Source organism: Emiliania huxleyi (assembly GCF_000372725.1).
Source record: "Emiliania huxleyi CCMP1516 unplaced genomic scaffold EMIHUscaffold_65, whole genome shotgun sequence".
NCBI classification, from domain to species: domain Eukaryota; phylum Haptophyta; order Isochrysidales; family Noelaerhabdaceae; genus Emiliania; species Emiliania huxleyi.
In genome coordinates, this window is record NW_005197128.1 from 248,741 (window position 1) to 263,833 (window position 15,093).

The 15,093-nt window shown below is 65.6% G+C and overlaps 4 protein-coding genes across 4 annotated transcripts; all 4 read right to left on the reverse strand.

The window, feature by feature from the left end:
- Positions 1 to 123: 123 nt before the first annotated feature.
- On the reverse strand, positions 124 to 4,063 carry EMIHUDRAFT_452613 (hypothetical protein). Its single transcript, XM_005763021.1, has 13 exons — positions 3,787 to 4,063; positions 3,591 to 3,665; positions 3,105 to 3,179; positions 2,753 to 2,823; positions 2,609 to 2,681; positions 2,105 to 2,174; positions 1,854 to 1,915; positions 1,409 to 1,444; positions 1,161 to 1,217; positions 868 to 942; positions 723 to 782; positions 461 to 625; positions 124 to 395 (listed from the first exon to the last, which is right to left on the reverse strand). The coding sequence occupies exons 1-13, from the start codon at positions 3,961 to 3,963 to the stop codon at positions 291 to 293; spliced, it is 1,101 nt and encodes a 366-aa protein (XP_005763078.1). The 5' UTR covers positions 3,964 to 4,063; the 3' UTR covers positions 124 to 290.
- Positions 4,064 to 4,954: 891 nt separating this feature from the next.
- Positions 4,955 to 7,699, reverse strand: EMIHUDRAFT_416626 (hypothetical protein). The gene is made up of 10 exons (XM_005763022.1): positions 7,636 to 7,699; positions 7,235 to 7,553; positions 6,832 to 6,975; positions 6,642 to 6,722; positions 6,449 to 6,535; positions 6,299 to 6,375; positions 6,155 to 6,221; positions 5,767 to 5,845; positions 5,522 to 5,691; positions 4,955 to 5,306 (listed from the first exon to the last, which is right to left on the reverse strand). The coding sequence occupies exons 1-10, from the start codon at positions 7,692 to 7,694 to the stop codon at positions 5,298 to 5,300; spliced, it is 1,092 nt and encodes a 363-aa protein (XP_005763079.1). The 5' UTR covers positions 7,695 to 7,699; the 3' UTR covers positions 4,955 to 5,297.
- Positions 7,700 to 8,161: 462 nt separating this feature from the next.
- On the reverse strand, positions 8,162 to 9,772 carry EMIHUDRAFT_215403 (hypothetical protein; the record flags this gene model as incomplete). The annotated part of the gene is made up of 3 exons (XM_005763023.1): positions 8,162 to 8,601; positions 8,902 to 9,656; positions 9,762 to 9,772. 3 exons carry the CDS (start codon positions 9,770 to 9,772, stop codon positions 8,162 to 8,164), a joined length of 1,206 nt encoding a protein of 401 aa, XP_005763080.1.
- A 2,603-nt stretch (positions 9,773 to 12,375) lies between these two features.
- Positions 12,376 to 13,136, reverse strand: EMIHUDRAFT_67639 (diacylglycerol acyltransferase; the record flags this gene model as incomplete). The annotated part of the gene is made up of 2 exons (XM_005763024.1): positions 12,376 to 12,829; positions 12,955 to 13,136. Coding segments are annotated over 2 exons (636 nt in total), but the record flags the coding sequence as incomplete, so codon positions are not given.
- Between the last annotated feature and the right edge of the window lie 1,957 nt (positions 13,137 to 15,093).

Consider the following 15,093-nt stretch of genomic DNA (forward strand, 5'->3'; position numbering starts at 1 on the left):
CTCTGCCCGTCTGCACACCGGTTCACCGCGCTGCGCGCGCGCGCGAGGCGCGTGTGCCCGAGTGCCTGGGCGTCAATCACATCAGTCATGAGTCATCACCTTCAGAGAGCGCGTCTTCTCTGTGTCCAGCTAATTACCTTCCCAGCCGCCAAACGACAGCGCTCGGTCTCGTGTGTTGAAATAACGCTCGAAACACCGCGAGCGAACCCCCCCTGCCTAGCACAGCGCTGCACGACACCTCCATCACCAGCGTCCGGCCCTGCACTCTGCCACTGCGGCCCTCCAACCTCTCAGCCCGGCGCCTGGATGCCGAGGCTCGCGAGGTCGTCGTGCGGCATGTAGCCCAGCGAGAGCGTCTCGAGGGTCTCGCGCTCGAGCAGCCGCTCCGCCTCCGCCTGCTCTCACCACAGCAGGAGGCGTGAAGAGGCGCAGAGGGGGGGAGGGGGGGGGGGGGGCGCACCATCCAGGAGGGGAGCCGCCGCGGCAAGTCGCCCCCCGTGAGGGAGATGCCGGCCTGGTCGAGCCGCTTGCGCCAGTCGCCACCGAGGACGGCGAACTTGGCGGCGGTGATCGGGTGGATCCACGGCTTGATGATCGACCAAGCGGTGCGGAAGACGAGGGGCGCCTAGAGCAGGCGAGGAGACGCCCGCTCCTCTCCATGCCTGCTGGGCTGTGGGGCGGCGCCGAGGGCGGGGGGGGGAAGGGGGGGGGGGGGGGGGCACGTTGATGATGTAGAACTGGTAGACCGTCTCGGGGTAGTACCAGCCAAACAGCTCGTTCACCTGGGTGGCAGCGACACGCGCCGAGATGCGCCGAGATGCGCCGAGATGCGCCGAGATGCGCCGAGATGCGCCGAGATGCGCCCACCTCCTTGATGAGGGAGAGGAGGCGCTTGTTCAGGTGCGCCACGCCCATGCCGCGCAGGTCGAGCACGTACACGACCTAAGGCCAGGCCAGGTACACTTCTCCACACACACACAACGTGGTGGGGCAAGGGCCAGGGCAGCCCCCTCGCGACTCCGCGTCTAGAGGACAGGAGGTAGCACGGCATTCAAAGTGCAAGGCCCGGTGCGCGTGGGTGAGCGGTGTGAGTGTGTGTGTATGTGTGTGTGTGTGTGTGTGTGTGTGTGTGTGTGTGTGTGTGTGTGTGTGTACGCCACCTTGTACAGCCGCCTCCCCTTCGCCTTTGAGTTGGCGGCGTTGTACAGCCGCGCAACCTACGTGCTGAGTCCGCCAGCCTCGGGGCGGGAGCACGGTGTCGTGCAGAGTCTTCAGAGCAGCGCGTGAGTACGAGCGACACAGACACAGTGAGTACAGCGGAGTACGGCCGAGTACGGCTGAGTGCGTGTCCTCTCGAGCGCGGTTGTTGGAGTGCGAGAGTGCGGGCTCCGCTTCTAGGGCCCGCCACCTCGCGCGTGTACGCCTGGTGCTGGATGTAGCTCTCCTGAGGCAGGGCAGGGTCGATGGAGAGGTGGCCCTCGTCCGCGTCGGAGGAGATATGGGGAGGTGTGGGGAGGTGTGGGGAGATATGGGGAGGTGTGGGGAGGTGTGGGGAGATATGGGGAGATGCGGGGAGGTGTGGGGAGGTGTGGGGAGATGCGGGGAGGTGTGGGGAGATGTGGGGAGGTGTGGGGAGATGTGGGGAGGTGTGGGGAGATGCGGGGAGGTGTGGGGAGGTGTGGGGAGGTGTGGGGAGGTGTGGGGAGATGTGAGGAGGTTTGGGGAGATGTGGGGAGGTGTGGGGAGATATGGGGAGACGGGTCATTCGATGTGCAAGGCCCGGTGCGCGAGTGCATGAGTGCGCGAGTGCGGGTGCGGCCCGCCTCCGCAAAGTGCTCAAACAGCCTCCCCACGTCCGTCTGGCCGATCCGCTCGCAGAGCACGACGTGGCCGTCGCGGTCAAAGCCGACGGGTCCTACGTGCTGAGTGCACCGAAGTCAGGGCGGGGCTGCGGCATCGTGCAGCGTTTACAGAGCAGCGCGTGAGTACGAGGGGGTACGAGTGCAGTGAGGACAGCGGAATGCGGCGGAGTGCAGCGGATTGGTTGTCCTCTCGAGCGCGAGTTGGAGTACAGGAATGCGTGCTTGCTTCTAGGCGACGTGGCCTGAGGGGCAAACCTCCTCGAAGAGCGCGCGGTCCAGAGGCGGGTCGCGCACCAGCCGCCCCACCCCCACCTGTGGCCAGTCAGTCAGTGAGTGGTACGCGCGTCCCTGGCGCGGACGACGGGGCCACACGCACGGAGGCAAAGAGAAAGGGCGCATTGCTCACGAGGGCGGTGTGTGCTATCTCAGGGAGAGGCATCACCGCAGGCAACAGTGCGGTCGCCTCACTCTCTCTCGAGTGTCACCTGCGGACGACGGAAAGACAAGGCGGTGAGTGTTGGCCTGGCTAGGAGACACGCAAGCGGCGCTCTCCCACCTCCAGCCCTCCTCCGCGCCAACTCCCGGCCTCCCTCGACCGATCTCGACCGATCTCGACCAGTCTCAATCGCGTCGCATCTCGGCGGCATCTCGGCGGCATCTCGACGGCATCTCGGCGGCATCTCGGCGGCATCTCGGCGGCATCTCGGCGGCATCTCGGCGGCATCTCGGCGGCATCTCTGGCCCGCCTCCTCCCGCCAGCCGAGCGCGCGCTCCAGAAAGACAAAGGCGCACTCTGCCCAGTCGGCGCGGTACGCGTACCTAGTGACCACTCGGTGCCTCGAGACCTCGCGAGTTCTGTGACTCGGGCCGGCCGGCGCGGTGACGCGTGCCCGCGGATGAATGTGACGAGGAGGTCTCGCGGCGTAGTGGCGAACCGCGCCTCGCCAAGCCAAGCGCGGACCTGCGGGGAGGTATGGGGAGATGTGGGGAGATGCGGCGGTGGAGGGGGGCGGGGGAAGGCGCGTACGCCGAGGACTGCGAACTGATGGCGGCGGCGGCTGTTGTTGTTGTCTTAGCAAGACCTCCCCAACTCTCGCCGGACCTGCCGCATCTCGCCGCATCTCGAGCACTAGTGCGTCTCAGGGTCCATTCCGACCTCTCAGTGCGCGCGAGTGCTCATTAGCGCGCATTCCCTCGCACCATTCTGCCCTGAGTCGCGCGGCATCTCGCTCTACCATTCGCCTTTTGGGCTACCTCGAGCTCGGGAGGCGAGAGGAGCGCCCACTCGCACGCCGGTGCAAAGCCCTTCTTTGGCACCTGCCCCGCCCGCAGCGCCGTGCTCAGCCGTTGCCCCGCAGCGCCGGTGTGTGTGGCCGAGATGTAGCCGAGATGTGGCCGAGAGAGAGCGAGAGCGAGAGAGCGAGAGAGCGAGAGAGCGAAAGAGAGCGAGAGAGTGAGAGATCGAGAGATCGAGAGAGAGAGGGAGGGAGGGAGGGAGGGAGGGAGGGAGGGAGGGAGGGAGGGAGAGGGAGGGAGGGAGGGAGGCGTGGGACAGAGCCGAGAAGTCGCGTGTCGCCGAGGAATGTCGTGTGTGACTGTCCGTTGCTGTCGTGCGATTTCGGGCCGGAGGTTGTGCTTTGTGTAGTGCTTTTGTGTAGCCGAGCGGACGTGGCCGATGAGCCGAGATGCGGTACCCTGGGACGTGCGGCTACGGTGCTGGCGGCGCACGTCTGGCAGCAGATTGTCGAGCGTCGGCTTGCGTGCCAACTTGACGCCGACGGAGGAGGCGCTCGGCCGCGGCGACTGAGAGGGACGGGGCAGGCGGGTGGACAGGGCGTCTGGGAGGTGCTTGGCGAGCTCTTGGAGCACGGAAGCTCGCGTGTGTGGCGCAGGTTCGGCAACGGAAGCTCTCAGAAGGTTTTGCCTGCTGCGGCTGCACTTCGCCGCCGGCGGCGGCGGGGACGGAGGCGACGGCGGCCGAGGTGAGGACGAGCTTGAGCTGCGACTGGATCTTGGCGAGCTGTGTTGTGAGGAGGTAGAGCAGCACGACCTGCGCCAGCATGAGCACCTCTGGCCAGCGCGAGAGGCCGGCGCTGTCCATAGCAGCGGCGAGGCTAGCGGGGCCTGTTTGACACGCGCGGGCGATGTGCCGTCAGACTCCGTCCTGGCCTTGGCTTAGCACGTTGTGGCTTGCTGCCGAGCTTCAGTCGGTGGGTGAAAAGAATTTTCGTGGCCCCGCTTTTTTACTTTTATTTACGGCCCTTGCCCTGCGAACGGTGGGTGAAGAAGAATTTTCCGGTCGCAATCCTATTCGGCGTGACGTCCTCCCATCCTCTCTCGAGGTTCTCGAGGTGGATATCCTTTGGCCGCGTTGGGTAGCGAGGATTGGTGTGACGCGATCCATGCAGGCGTGGTTTCTGACGGCCGACCGTCAGTGCACGGAGTTGCCCCTTCTCCGACTGCCCCGGCTAGTTCCAGGGTTCGTCGGGAGTGACCCCTTCGCCGCCCTGGACCTAGCGCGGGTGGGTTAGAGGGGGCTCGCTGCAAGGAAGGGCTGTGTAAGAAGCCGATCCCCGTAGTCCGCCCCGTTCCTCCCATCCCTCCTTTGGGTTTGTATGTCCTTTCTTTACTGGGCACGGGACTGGCGCGCACTTGCACTAACACAGGTACACCATGAAGAAGAATTCAACGTAGACACTGGGGACGGGTCTGGCCCCTGGGCGCCGCACTACCGCCACTGCGCACTGGCACCAACTGTAAAACACAGACAGGTACACACACTGAAAGAAGAATTTCATGACAGTTTGCGGGCAGTCTCCAGTGTCACGCGTGTTCGTGTTCGCGTCGCCCTCGGAGTCGGTGACGGTGTACGGCGTGTGACGCGCAGGGGAGGGTGTGTGACGGCCTGGGACGCCCTGTCGCTGTCCGCTCTCACCGCTGCATGGTCCGCTGTCGGTCGGCTGTTCATTTGTCAATTTCCTCCCTGCCACCCCCTGTGCGGTGTGCGCTGTGCCGCGGCTCCGCCTCCGGCTGGCGCCGGCTGCTGCGCTGCTGCCGCGTGACCACAGTTTTAGCAGTTTGGACCGTCCACAAGAATGAATGAACGGCCTCTCTAGTTTCTTAACGAGTCAGATTGCCCGTCCCCCGGCGCGACATTCTACGTATATGCGCCCCGGCCGTGTACTGACGGAAAGAGCCGCGCCGCGCTGAGCGACTCGCGGCCCAGTCGGTAACGCAATACCACGCAACCTGGAGCAGCGGTGCGCGGCGCCCAAATTGTGTGTACGATGCAAGGAGAGAAAGTCCCTCCCTCCCCCCTCCCCCGCCCGCGCGAGCTGGCGCGGGGAGAGAGCGAGGGCGAGGCTCGGGGAGCGGAGAGCGGCTGGCTAGGTATTCGGGCAGGAGGACGGGCGTGGGGGAGTGCCCGGCCTCAGCTCACGCCACCTGGAAAGGGCAGGGGCAAGGGTCAGGGAAGCGTCTCCGCGCGCTCGCGCGGGGACAGGACAGTTCTGGCCGCCCCCGCTGTCAGTGTGAGGCCCGAGGTGCGCGTGGTGGAGTGCGGCGCCCCCCTGGCTCCTCTCGAGGGGTGGCGGCTACCGCGGCTCAGGGAGGGGGCGAGCCGTCTGCTCGACCCCAAGGCACTGGGCTACACGAGGCGCCTTCTTCGTCCTCGAGCGGGTCGACATGGCGGGGCTCGCCATCGGGTTGTTGACCTTTGGCCCAGCGCCGGCGCCCTTCTTGCCGAGGAGCTCGTCGATGACCGAATAGATGAAGACGCCCGCGATCGCCGTCGATGCGCCCACCTTCTCCTCGAGTTTGAGCGGGTTGCCTGTGGGGACATGTCTCGGACGTGTCCAGGACATGGCCCGGGGCGCGCCCCTCTCCCTCGCTCCGGGCGGGATGCCCAGCGCGATGGCCATGCCGACGATGACGATGGCGCGCTTGGCCGTGTTTGCGACGGACGCGGTGACCGCGCCGGTGGCCTTGAGGTGGCGGAAGAGATCAGGGGAGATGTGGGGAGATGTGGGGGAGATGTGGGGGAGATTGCACCTTGATGGTCATGGTTGCGAGCTTATGGGGAGATGTGGGGGAGATGTGGGGAGATGTGGGGGAGATGTGGGGGAGATTGCACCTTGATGGTCATGGTTGCGAGCTTATGGGGAGATGTGGGGGAGATGTGGGGAGATGTGGGGAGATGTGGCGGTGGCCTTGATGGTCATGGTTGCGAGCTATGGGGAGATGTGGGGAGATGTGGGGAGATGTGGGGAGATGTGGGGAGATGTGGCGGTGGCCTTGATGGTCATGGTTGCGAGCTCGTTGTAGAGGTAGAATGTGATGCCCGAGAGGCACAAGTTCCACCTACTCGAGAGTGACGCGAGGGTGGCCCGAGGGCGAACCGAGGGTGGCCCGAGATGCCCACATGCACAGCGCCCCACCGGAAGGCGTCGTCGTTGGTGAAGAGGTCGACGAACTTGGGCCAGTTGGCGCCCTCGGACAGGACCATACACGGCACCTGCGCCGGCCAAGTCTCGGGTCCTCTCGCGGAGTCTCGGGCCCTCTCGGACAGCACCACGCTGGCATGGCGCCAGGAAGACAAGCGAGAGGACGTTGGTGAGGGCGAACTGGTTCCCCACGCCGCCGATCCTGTCCTTAAGGCCGGGCGCGGCCATCGCCTGCGGTCTTGTGTGCGTTTCGTGAGCGCGGGCGACTGCGGTCTCGCGCGCTAACTTGCGAGCGTCGCGTGTAGGATGCGTCTGTGCCCTCCATCTAGGCCCTCGCCCTGTGGTTCTCGGACCCCTTGAACGCGGCAAAGACGTTGTTGACGGAGCCAAAGGCGAGCACGTACAGATCGAGCGGCACCTGGGTGCTCGCGTCGCCTCGCGTCAGCTCGCGCCACCTCGCGCCATCTGCGAGGGCGATCTCGGGCGATCTCGGGCCATCTCTACATCTCGCCGCATCTCGCCGGCACCGAGTACGATCCGTCGCTCTCCTTTTTGAGCGTCGAGATGGCGACGCCGCCGACAATCACCGGCAGCACGCACCACTTTGCGAGCGAGGGCGACTTGGCGTAGAAGAGGGTGTTGATGACGGCGGCAAAGACCGGCTCCGCGGCCTACGCTCACGGCGACCGCTCACGGGCCCTCGTGGAACAACCTCGTGGTAGCGAGCGAGCACAGGCGGCGGCACGGGCTGCCAGCTCCTCGGGAAAGGAAAGGGGGAAGAGAGGGGGGGGGGGGGGGGGGGAGACGGCGGGCGCGGGCGGCGGCGGTGGATCGGCGGTGGCGCGATGTTGGCGGCAGCGGTGGCGGCGGTGGAGAAGGCGGTGGTGGTGGCTCTGGTGGCGCCGTGGTATAGTGGCGGGCGGAGGCGACCTTGACAATTTGTCCAAAGGCAGGCGAGCCGGCGGTAAGGGCGACGACTCCCGCAGTGTGGGCAAAGGCGTAGCAGAAGGTGAGCGGGAGGAGGCTGATGACGTCCGCCTTGGTGATGGCCGGCAGCGGCTGCGGCGCAGGCGCCTTCAGCCCCAGCAGCGGCGTCGGGTTGCGCCGGATCAGCCACAGGCCCATTGCCCACGCGGCGCACACGACAATCTGCATGACCGAGATGGTGACCGTGAGGCCGCCGTCCTTGCCGCCCGCCTTCATCGAGGCCTGCTTGTTGTAGAGATTGTAGTAGTAGTTGCCGACGAACCTGCTCGGCGCGCAGCGGCTGTCAGCGTGTGTGGTGGGAGCCGAGAGTGGCTGCAACGACCGGGCTCCGGGCGAGCGGTCACCAGAAGACGTACAGCAGCACTAGGGCCAGCTTGTCGGCCATCGAGGAGGATTTCGCCATATTTGTATACCTCTGCAGCTACCTGCCGCGCAGGCTCACTACAGTTGTAAAATAAGAAATACCGCGAAGTGCTCCAAGTGCTCCAAGTGCGCCGCGAGCTGGGAGAGGACCGCCGCAAGCGGCGTGGCGTGGAGCGGTTGTGCAGCCCTCCGGGGGCCCCTCTGCGCCGGGGAGGCGTTGTTGGAGGCTAGGACGCAAGCGTCCGTTTTTCAAACTCGGGGCCCACTCCCCGCAACACAAACAAAAATCTCTCTAAAATCTCTCTCTCTCCCCGCTACGCTCCGACCCGAATTTGGAGGGCCTGAAAAGTTTAAGGTGTTGCTGCGCAAAAGAGGTCGGACACACGGCGCAGCTCATGCTAAGAGCCAGAAGGGGAGCTAGAGAGAACGACTACCCTGTCCCGTTATTGCGTACACCAACACCACAAAAGCTCTCTCTCCTGTCCTCACTCAGGGGGGGTAACAACTTCAACTACCGAGTCCCTCCTCGACTAGCTGCCACGTTGCCGACCGAGAGCGGATCTCCTCCTGCTCCGCAAGGAGGGTGGCCAAGGCTAAAGTCTTGCCGGAGCCGCCGGGCGCGTTGACGACTTGGAGAAGGTCGCCCTTGCACTTGTACTTGTAGAGATGCTCGAGGGGGTGCTTTGTGGGGCGGTGCGCAGCCAGGCCAGCAGTGAGGGGAGGCGCACCCTCACTCTCCTCGGTTGCAGAGCTCGTCGGAGGCTGCGTCACGACGGGAGGGTCGCGACAGCAGTCCTCGGGCGAGCCGACGCGCATGTCCAACCAGCGCTGGGACTCGTTGTGACGGCAGACGCCGGCTGCCTCTCCAACCGCTTCTGCAGCGTCCTTCTTTGCCCGGTGCATGGGCTCGATCCGATTCCGCAGCGTGTCGGTCCCCAGCGGCGGTGCTGCGCGGGAGGCGGGGAGGGAGAGAGATTGTTTGTTTGGAGGCGGCCGCGGGCACGCTCGGCTCGATCAGCTTTCCCTCAGTTGCTTAGGCCACCCTTTACATCTTGCCACTTTGCGCGGTCAAAAACGTTTGGATACTAGGAAAGTTGATGAAGCTGTGCCGGGCTCGATTTCTCTTTACACGCCAGTCCCGTGCCTAGTGTCGTGCGAGGGAGTTTGTTTGTAAAATTCTCTTTACACGGCGAATAAAAACGGGGTGGGGCGCGCGGGAGGTATGGCGAGATATGGGGAGAAGTCACCGAGGGCGCCGCCCCGCTTGCCGGAGGGGCATGTGCTGTGCTCGGCGGCGAGCGCCGCGAACGCGCTGCCGAGCGCCTGCGGAATGCGCATATTCTCGTACACGTTGCCACCCCGTCCCGCCGCCTCGACGATCCCCATCGAGGATGCGCCGTAGATGTGGAAGGCCTGCAGCGTCACACTTTCGCTGCCACTCACGCTGAGCGCGTGTGGGTAGCTAATGGGCGCGACGGTGACGAGGTCGCCGACACTTACGGGGGTGGAGTAGGACGCGACTTTACGAGCGCCCCGCAACTCGACGCGCCAGCGCCTACCTTCGTCCCCGAGCGCCGTGGAGCGCTCCCAGAAGAGATTAATCGCGTCCTCGCGGGGGTCGCGGCGCATGGTGCGGGTGCTCGGGTCCCAAAAGGCGACCTTGGCGGTTCGCGCCTTGGAGAAGACCTCCTCCCTTTGACTCGGCATGGGGAAGCCCGAGTCAAAGACAGCCTCCACCTTGCCGCTCGAGGTCAGATCGCCCACTCTAGTCACTCGGCCTTGTGCGTAGAGTGGCGGGTCGTAGTCAATCACAAAGGGCGCGGAGGGGTGGCTCCCGCTCCAGCGAAGGTTCCAGCAGTCAAAGAGACGGAGACCGCCTCCTCGACTGAACCAAAAGGTCACGCCGGGCGCCACCACAGAAAAGTTGACCAGGCTGTGGATGTCGATGAGCGTGTCGCCGAAGTGGTAGTCGCCCCGAGGAATGGTGAAGGAGCTAGCGCCCCTGCTCGCAGCTTCCGTCAACGCTGCAATGAGCGGTGGCAGTGGTGCCCTCGTCGCCGCTGCCGTGCCGAGAAGCAGCAGCAGCAGCAGCAGCAGAGTAGAGGACGCCCAAGTCATGCTGCACCATGCAGACTGGCGAGGTGAGCCGGCGAAAATGGCAAACAGGACACTGGCCGGGGACCGGGTTGTCCGCGCGCTGCCGAACTCGCGGCGGGCATTGGCCGCTTTGTGTATCTCGAGACCTCGAGAGAAGGCCGCCCGCAGGGCCCAAGTCGGGAATTGGCTTTCTTTTCGGCGGGCAACGGCGGTTTCTCCTTCGGACAAAACAAACAAAACCTACTCCCTGCTGCCCGCGGGATTTTGCTTTTTTTCGTTGAACTCGCGGCGGCGGGCGCTTCAGCCGCGGCACAACCAGAGCATGGAGGTGGCAAACACCACCGCGGACGCATTTCGTGCGGTCAATGCTGCGTTTTCTGAGCGGATCGCGTCCTACGCGCCCGAGATGCGCTCCTATCCCACCGAGGTCATCACTGGCGTCTCCTTCCCCAGGCCGTCGCATGGCAGCTCGTACATGGGCGTGGGGCTGTGGAACTCGAGAGGAGCCAGCCTGATGACGGCGATACGCGCAATGCTCGGTGATTCGACCGCCTTCGTTGAGAGCCCGGACTTTACGCTCCGGCGGCTGCAGCTGCAGCACGGCAAGGGCAGCAGCAGCCTGGAGTTGGCTCTACACCGGGCAATCACTCCGCCGGCAGCTGCACTCATCGCCCGTGATCTGGACTGGGGCGGGTACAGTCGATTCATGAACGAGACCGTGCCGATGGTGGATGCAAAGGGTGAGGCGCTGCAGCTGGAGGATTCCAGCCCACCAGAGCTCAAGCGGCACCTGCAGCACCTGCGCGAACGGGCACGGGGAGGCGACCAGGCGGCGGCAGCTCTCCTTGCGCGCGTGCTCATGGACGTGCAGTCGGCAAGTCGGGCGGCGCGGAAGCAAGAAGTGAACAACCTTGTGACCAACCACAATCTCGAGACGGAGGAGCCGGAGGACTGGCGCGTGATCTGGGCTACCGTGTACCCGATGATTGCTGCGATGTGGTACGGCGCGTCAACAGTGGTTTTTGATGCGGACGCGACCAGCCGCAGCGCTGACCTGCCATACATGACTCGGCTCCAGCAGTTTGGATACAACCTGACTGCTGACGTTCCTACCCCAGGTCGGTGGTTCGAGATCCGGCGCAAGCGGTGGTTCGAGCTGTACGGGCCTCTCGAGGCTGGCTTGGTGAACAACTTCCACGTCTGGAGCGGCAAGTGGCCGAACCCAGACCTCGGGCAGCTGGTCTACCCTGCGTACGTGCCGCCGTCGGACGTTGGAGGGTTCGAGCTCCGCGACCCTCGCGCGACGTACCGGGCCGTCTCCTGGGCGGTGCCTGGGAGGCGCGTGCCCGGCGAGGCGCCGCCTGGGACTCAGGAGGCGCTGGCCGCAACATCTGGTCGCATCGAGATCGGGTTCTACAAGTGGAGGGTTGGCCGGCAGTCCGTGGTGCTGGGCGTCGATCTGTCACACCTCGAGGAGCGGCACGGCTGTATCGTCCCGCTCGAGCCACTGCCGCGCCCCGGCGAGGGGAGTGACCGGCCGCCGCAGCTCTTTGCGTGCGCGCCTCGCAAGTGGGACAACTTCAGCGTGCCGGCGCTGCCCAGCGCCGACCTCTCCAAACCACTCTCTGTCTCCGTGGTGCTCTTTGTGGCCTCTCCCTCCGAGTCCCCAGAAGAGCAGCTGGCAGCCTGCAATGCTGCCCGCGGCCTGCTCCAGCCGAAACGAGAAGGTGGCTCTCGCGAGGCGTCTTTCCGTGAGCGTTGGCCGCGCCTCGCGGTGGCGTTCGATGCGACTCGCGTGGACTGCGACGGCCATGTTCTCGCCGCGTCTATGGGAGACACGTGCACGACACTGCTTGTCGAGTGGCGAGCGCACGTCGGCCATCTCGCAGGCCGCGCGCCACAGGTTGACGAGCGGCTCGGCTTGGAGGAGCTAGACTGGCAGGGCGACGTCCCGCCGAGCTGGCTGAGGCTGGGGCCGGTGCCAGGCTGCCCGGCACCACCGCCGCTGCCGCCGCCCTCCCCCTCCTGGCTTGAATGGGACGAGGCAGCAGTCCTGCTCATTCCCCCGGCACTTTTCGCCGTGTGTGGGGTGGCGTTGCGGTTGCTCAGGCCTGGTGTTGCTGACAAGCCAAGGGGTGGCTCACAAGGGGTGCGAATGGCGCGTGCGATGTCTACCACAGTGAGGGCGGCCAGGTACGACGGGAAGGCCGCGCCACGGCTGGAAAGGGAGAGTCTGATCTCGGACGGGGAGGCGATCATGTGACCGAGTCATATCAGAGTTACAGCAGCGCGTTGGGGGTGCGAGAGAGAGCAGGCGAGAGCCGCGAGATCTGGATTCTGCGCGGTGGGCAGCTCGATCGGCGTGTCTGGCACACCGGCACCGGCGCCGGTGCCGGTGCCGGTGTAGCGGCTCTGTTCCGGAGGCGGTGACTAGCGATAGAGCTTCGCACTTTCACAGAAACGGGGTGCCGTTGAGCGTTGTGTTGACGGGTTGACGCTCCGCGACGTCGTACACGTATACGGTGTGTAGCTGCGAACAATTTCGCCGAGATCATATACTTATTAAACGCCTCTCTCTCGCTCTCCTCTTTTCACGCTCGCTCTCGTCAGAGCTCACGCTCGCGTTAGAGCTTGGCGGGGAAAAGGTGAAACTGCTCGAGCCGCCGCCGCTCGCGGATGGCCTCCACCTCTTCCTCTCCCCACCGCGTCACGTCGTCCTCGCCCGCCACGTACAGGCGCTTGTTGGAGTACCCCGGGTGGCGGCCCTTGTACGTGTCGAAGATGCGCTGCAGCTCCGCGGTGAACTCGGCGTGGAGCGCGTCGATCTGCTCGGCGGTGGGCGCCTCCACGGGCGCCACGTCCAGATTGATTGGCCGGCCGACGACGACGGTCAGCGGGTTCTGCAGCGGCACAAAGGGGGAGAGCCACGAGCGGCCGACAAATGGGATGAGAGAGACACGCAGCGCGCGAGAGAGGCGGCGCATCAGCTGCTGCAGCCGGCCCGAGAAGGTGTAGAAGAGCTGTGTCTGCCCGAAGATGTAGACGGGCACGATGGGAGAGCCGGCGCGAAGCGCGTGCCTGGCGCGTGAGCACAGGCAAGTGTCAACGGCAAGTGTCTTGAAGACAGCCGAGTGTCTTCTGAAGTGCGCGTTGGAAACAGACGGGTCTATAGCCCGCATCTGGGCGGCGCGTGCTTGCAGAACCCCTTCCGGTTCGCAAGCTGGACGACCTCGTAGTCCGGGTCGTTGAGAAACATCTCGGCGATGCCGCCGGGCACGAGGAAGGTGGAGCAGCCCGGCGAGCGGAGCCGCCGGAGCAGGTTGCGCGCAGTCGCAGGCTCGAGGCCGGCCATGGAGAGCCACTGCCGTAGAAGAGGCAGCCGAAAAAGGACCGATGCGCCTTGGGGAAGTGTGTGTGTGTGTTGGTGGGTGAAGCATTCAGAAGAGGAAGAGGTGGAGAGGGGGGGTCGAAGAGGAAATGGCGCGCCGAGCCCTCCGAGCGGGTGGCCACGCCGCAACCTCTCGAGCCAGAGCAGCACCACGCCTGCTCGCAAGCCTCCTGGTCCGCGCGCGGGCTCGCTCCTCGCGGCCTCGCGAGCCAGAGCTGCGCGACGCCGTACGGGACGATGCCGTGCGGGAAGCAGGCGTAGAGGAGACCGGCGTCGCGCGTTGGCAGCGACTCGCAAGGCACCTATCTCGGCGACTCTCGGCACCTCTCGGGGAGTCTCGGGTGACCTCGGGTGACCTCGGGTGACCTCGGGTGACCTCGGGTGACCTCGGGTGACCTCGGGTGACCTCGGGTGACCTCGGGTGATCTCGGGTGACCTCGGGTGACCTCGGGTGATCTCGGCGAGCCTCGCCTCCTCGATGAGCTCAAAGGAGTGGTACTCCTGCAACAGCGACCCGAGCCCAGAGTGGAGGAGCAGCGAGCGCAACAACCCGTACTTTGGGCGCGGCAGGCGCGTGCGGCTGAGAGCGAGTAGCCCGCCGACGGCGCCGAGGAGGAGGGCGCGCAGGCGCCGCCGCCTTGCGGGCAGCCGCAGCGCGGCCGCCGCGAGGGCGGGCAGTGCCGCCGGGATGAGGTAGAGGAACTGCAGTCCTGTGGTGACTAGCGCCGCGGCCGCCTGTGAACAAGAGGAGACTCGTATGCAGCGCGCGAGGTCCGCACGTGCGCGTGCACACTCACATCTGCAGCACGTGCTGGCAGAGGAGGAGAGTAGCACGCATCACGCACAGGGGCCATGCAGAGCTTGGGGCGGCAGGCTCCTCGCCTGCAGCCGGAGCTGGTGCGCCGCCCCGCCGGCGGCGGCGAGCAGGCGCGGCGCGACCACCGAAGGGAGGCCGTGGCGCCACCGGCGGTAAGCCTTGTGCAGCGCGAAATGCGACGCGAGCCAGCCGACGGAGAGGGCGGCGTCGGCGGCGGTGACGAGCTTGCGGGGCAGCATCGCGGGCTGGTGTAGCTCGGGGCGGGTGGAGAGGGTGGCGCGCAAGTAGAGGGGCGTGGCGATGGCCTTGGCGCCGACCAGAGAGAGGAGGCCGCACAGGCGGAGCAGGCGGAAGGGGTACGAGGAGAGGGGCTCGCCGAGGTGCTCCAGAGCCTGCGGTGTGAGTACGCCAACATGATGGCGGGAGGGCGGTCTCGTGCAGAGTCTTGAGCGCGTGAGCACGAGGGGGGTGCGAGTGCAGTGAGGACAGCCGAACACGGCCGCGTACAGCGGAGTGCGTGTCCTCTCGAGCGCGGTTGTTGGAGTGCATGGATACGTAGTCCGCTTCTAGGGACCAGGGCGGAGCAGGCCGAGAGGAAGAGTTGCGGAAGGCAGCGGAGGGCGCCTGAGATAAAGAGATGTGGGGAGATGTGGGGAGATGTGGGGAGATGTGGGGAGATGTGGGGAGATGTGGGGAGATGTGCGCCGGAGAGCGGGACGATCCAAGCGACGTCCCGTGAGCGCAGCTGCGCCGACACACCGACGAGCTCGCCGAGGCACTGCAGCGTGACCAGCGGGTGCGTCCAGATGGACGAGAGGGAGAGGAGGACGTACAGGTGGTAGCCAGCGGAGAGGCACAGCGCCCGCGTGGCGCCGCCGCCGTCACGGTACAGGGAGCGGAGGCCTACGGAAGTGTCTCGGAAGTGTCTCGGAAGTGTCGCGGTACAGGGGTACAGGGAGCGGAGGCCTCCGTGGTGAGGACACTAGCATGAGGGCGGGAGTACGGTGGTGTGCAGTGTATCAATACGAGGGGAGGCGAATACAGTGAACACAGCTGAATACGGCGGAATCCGGCTGGCTGCGTGTCATCGCGAGAGCTCTCTGGGATACCTTAAGGTACAAGAGTCGTCTTCTGCTT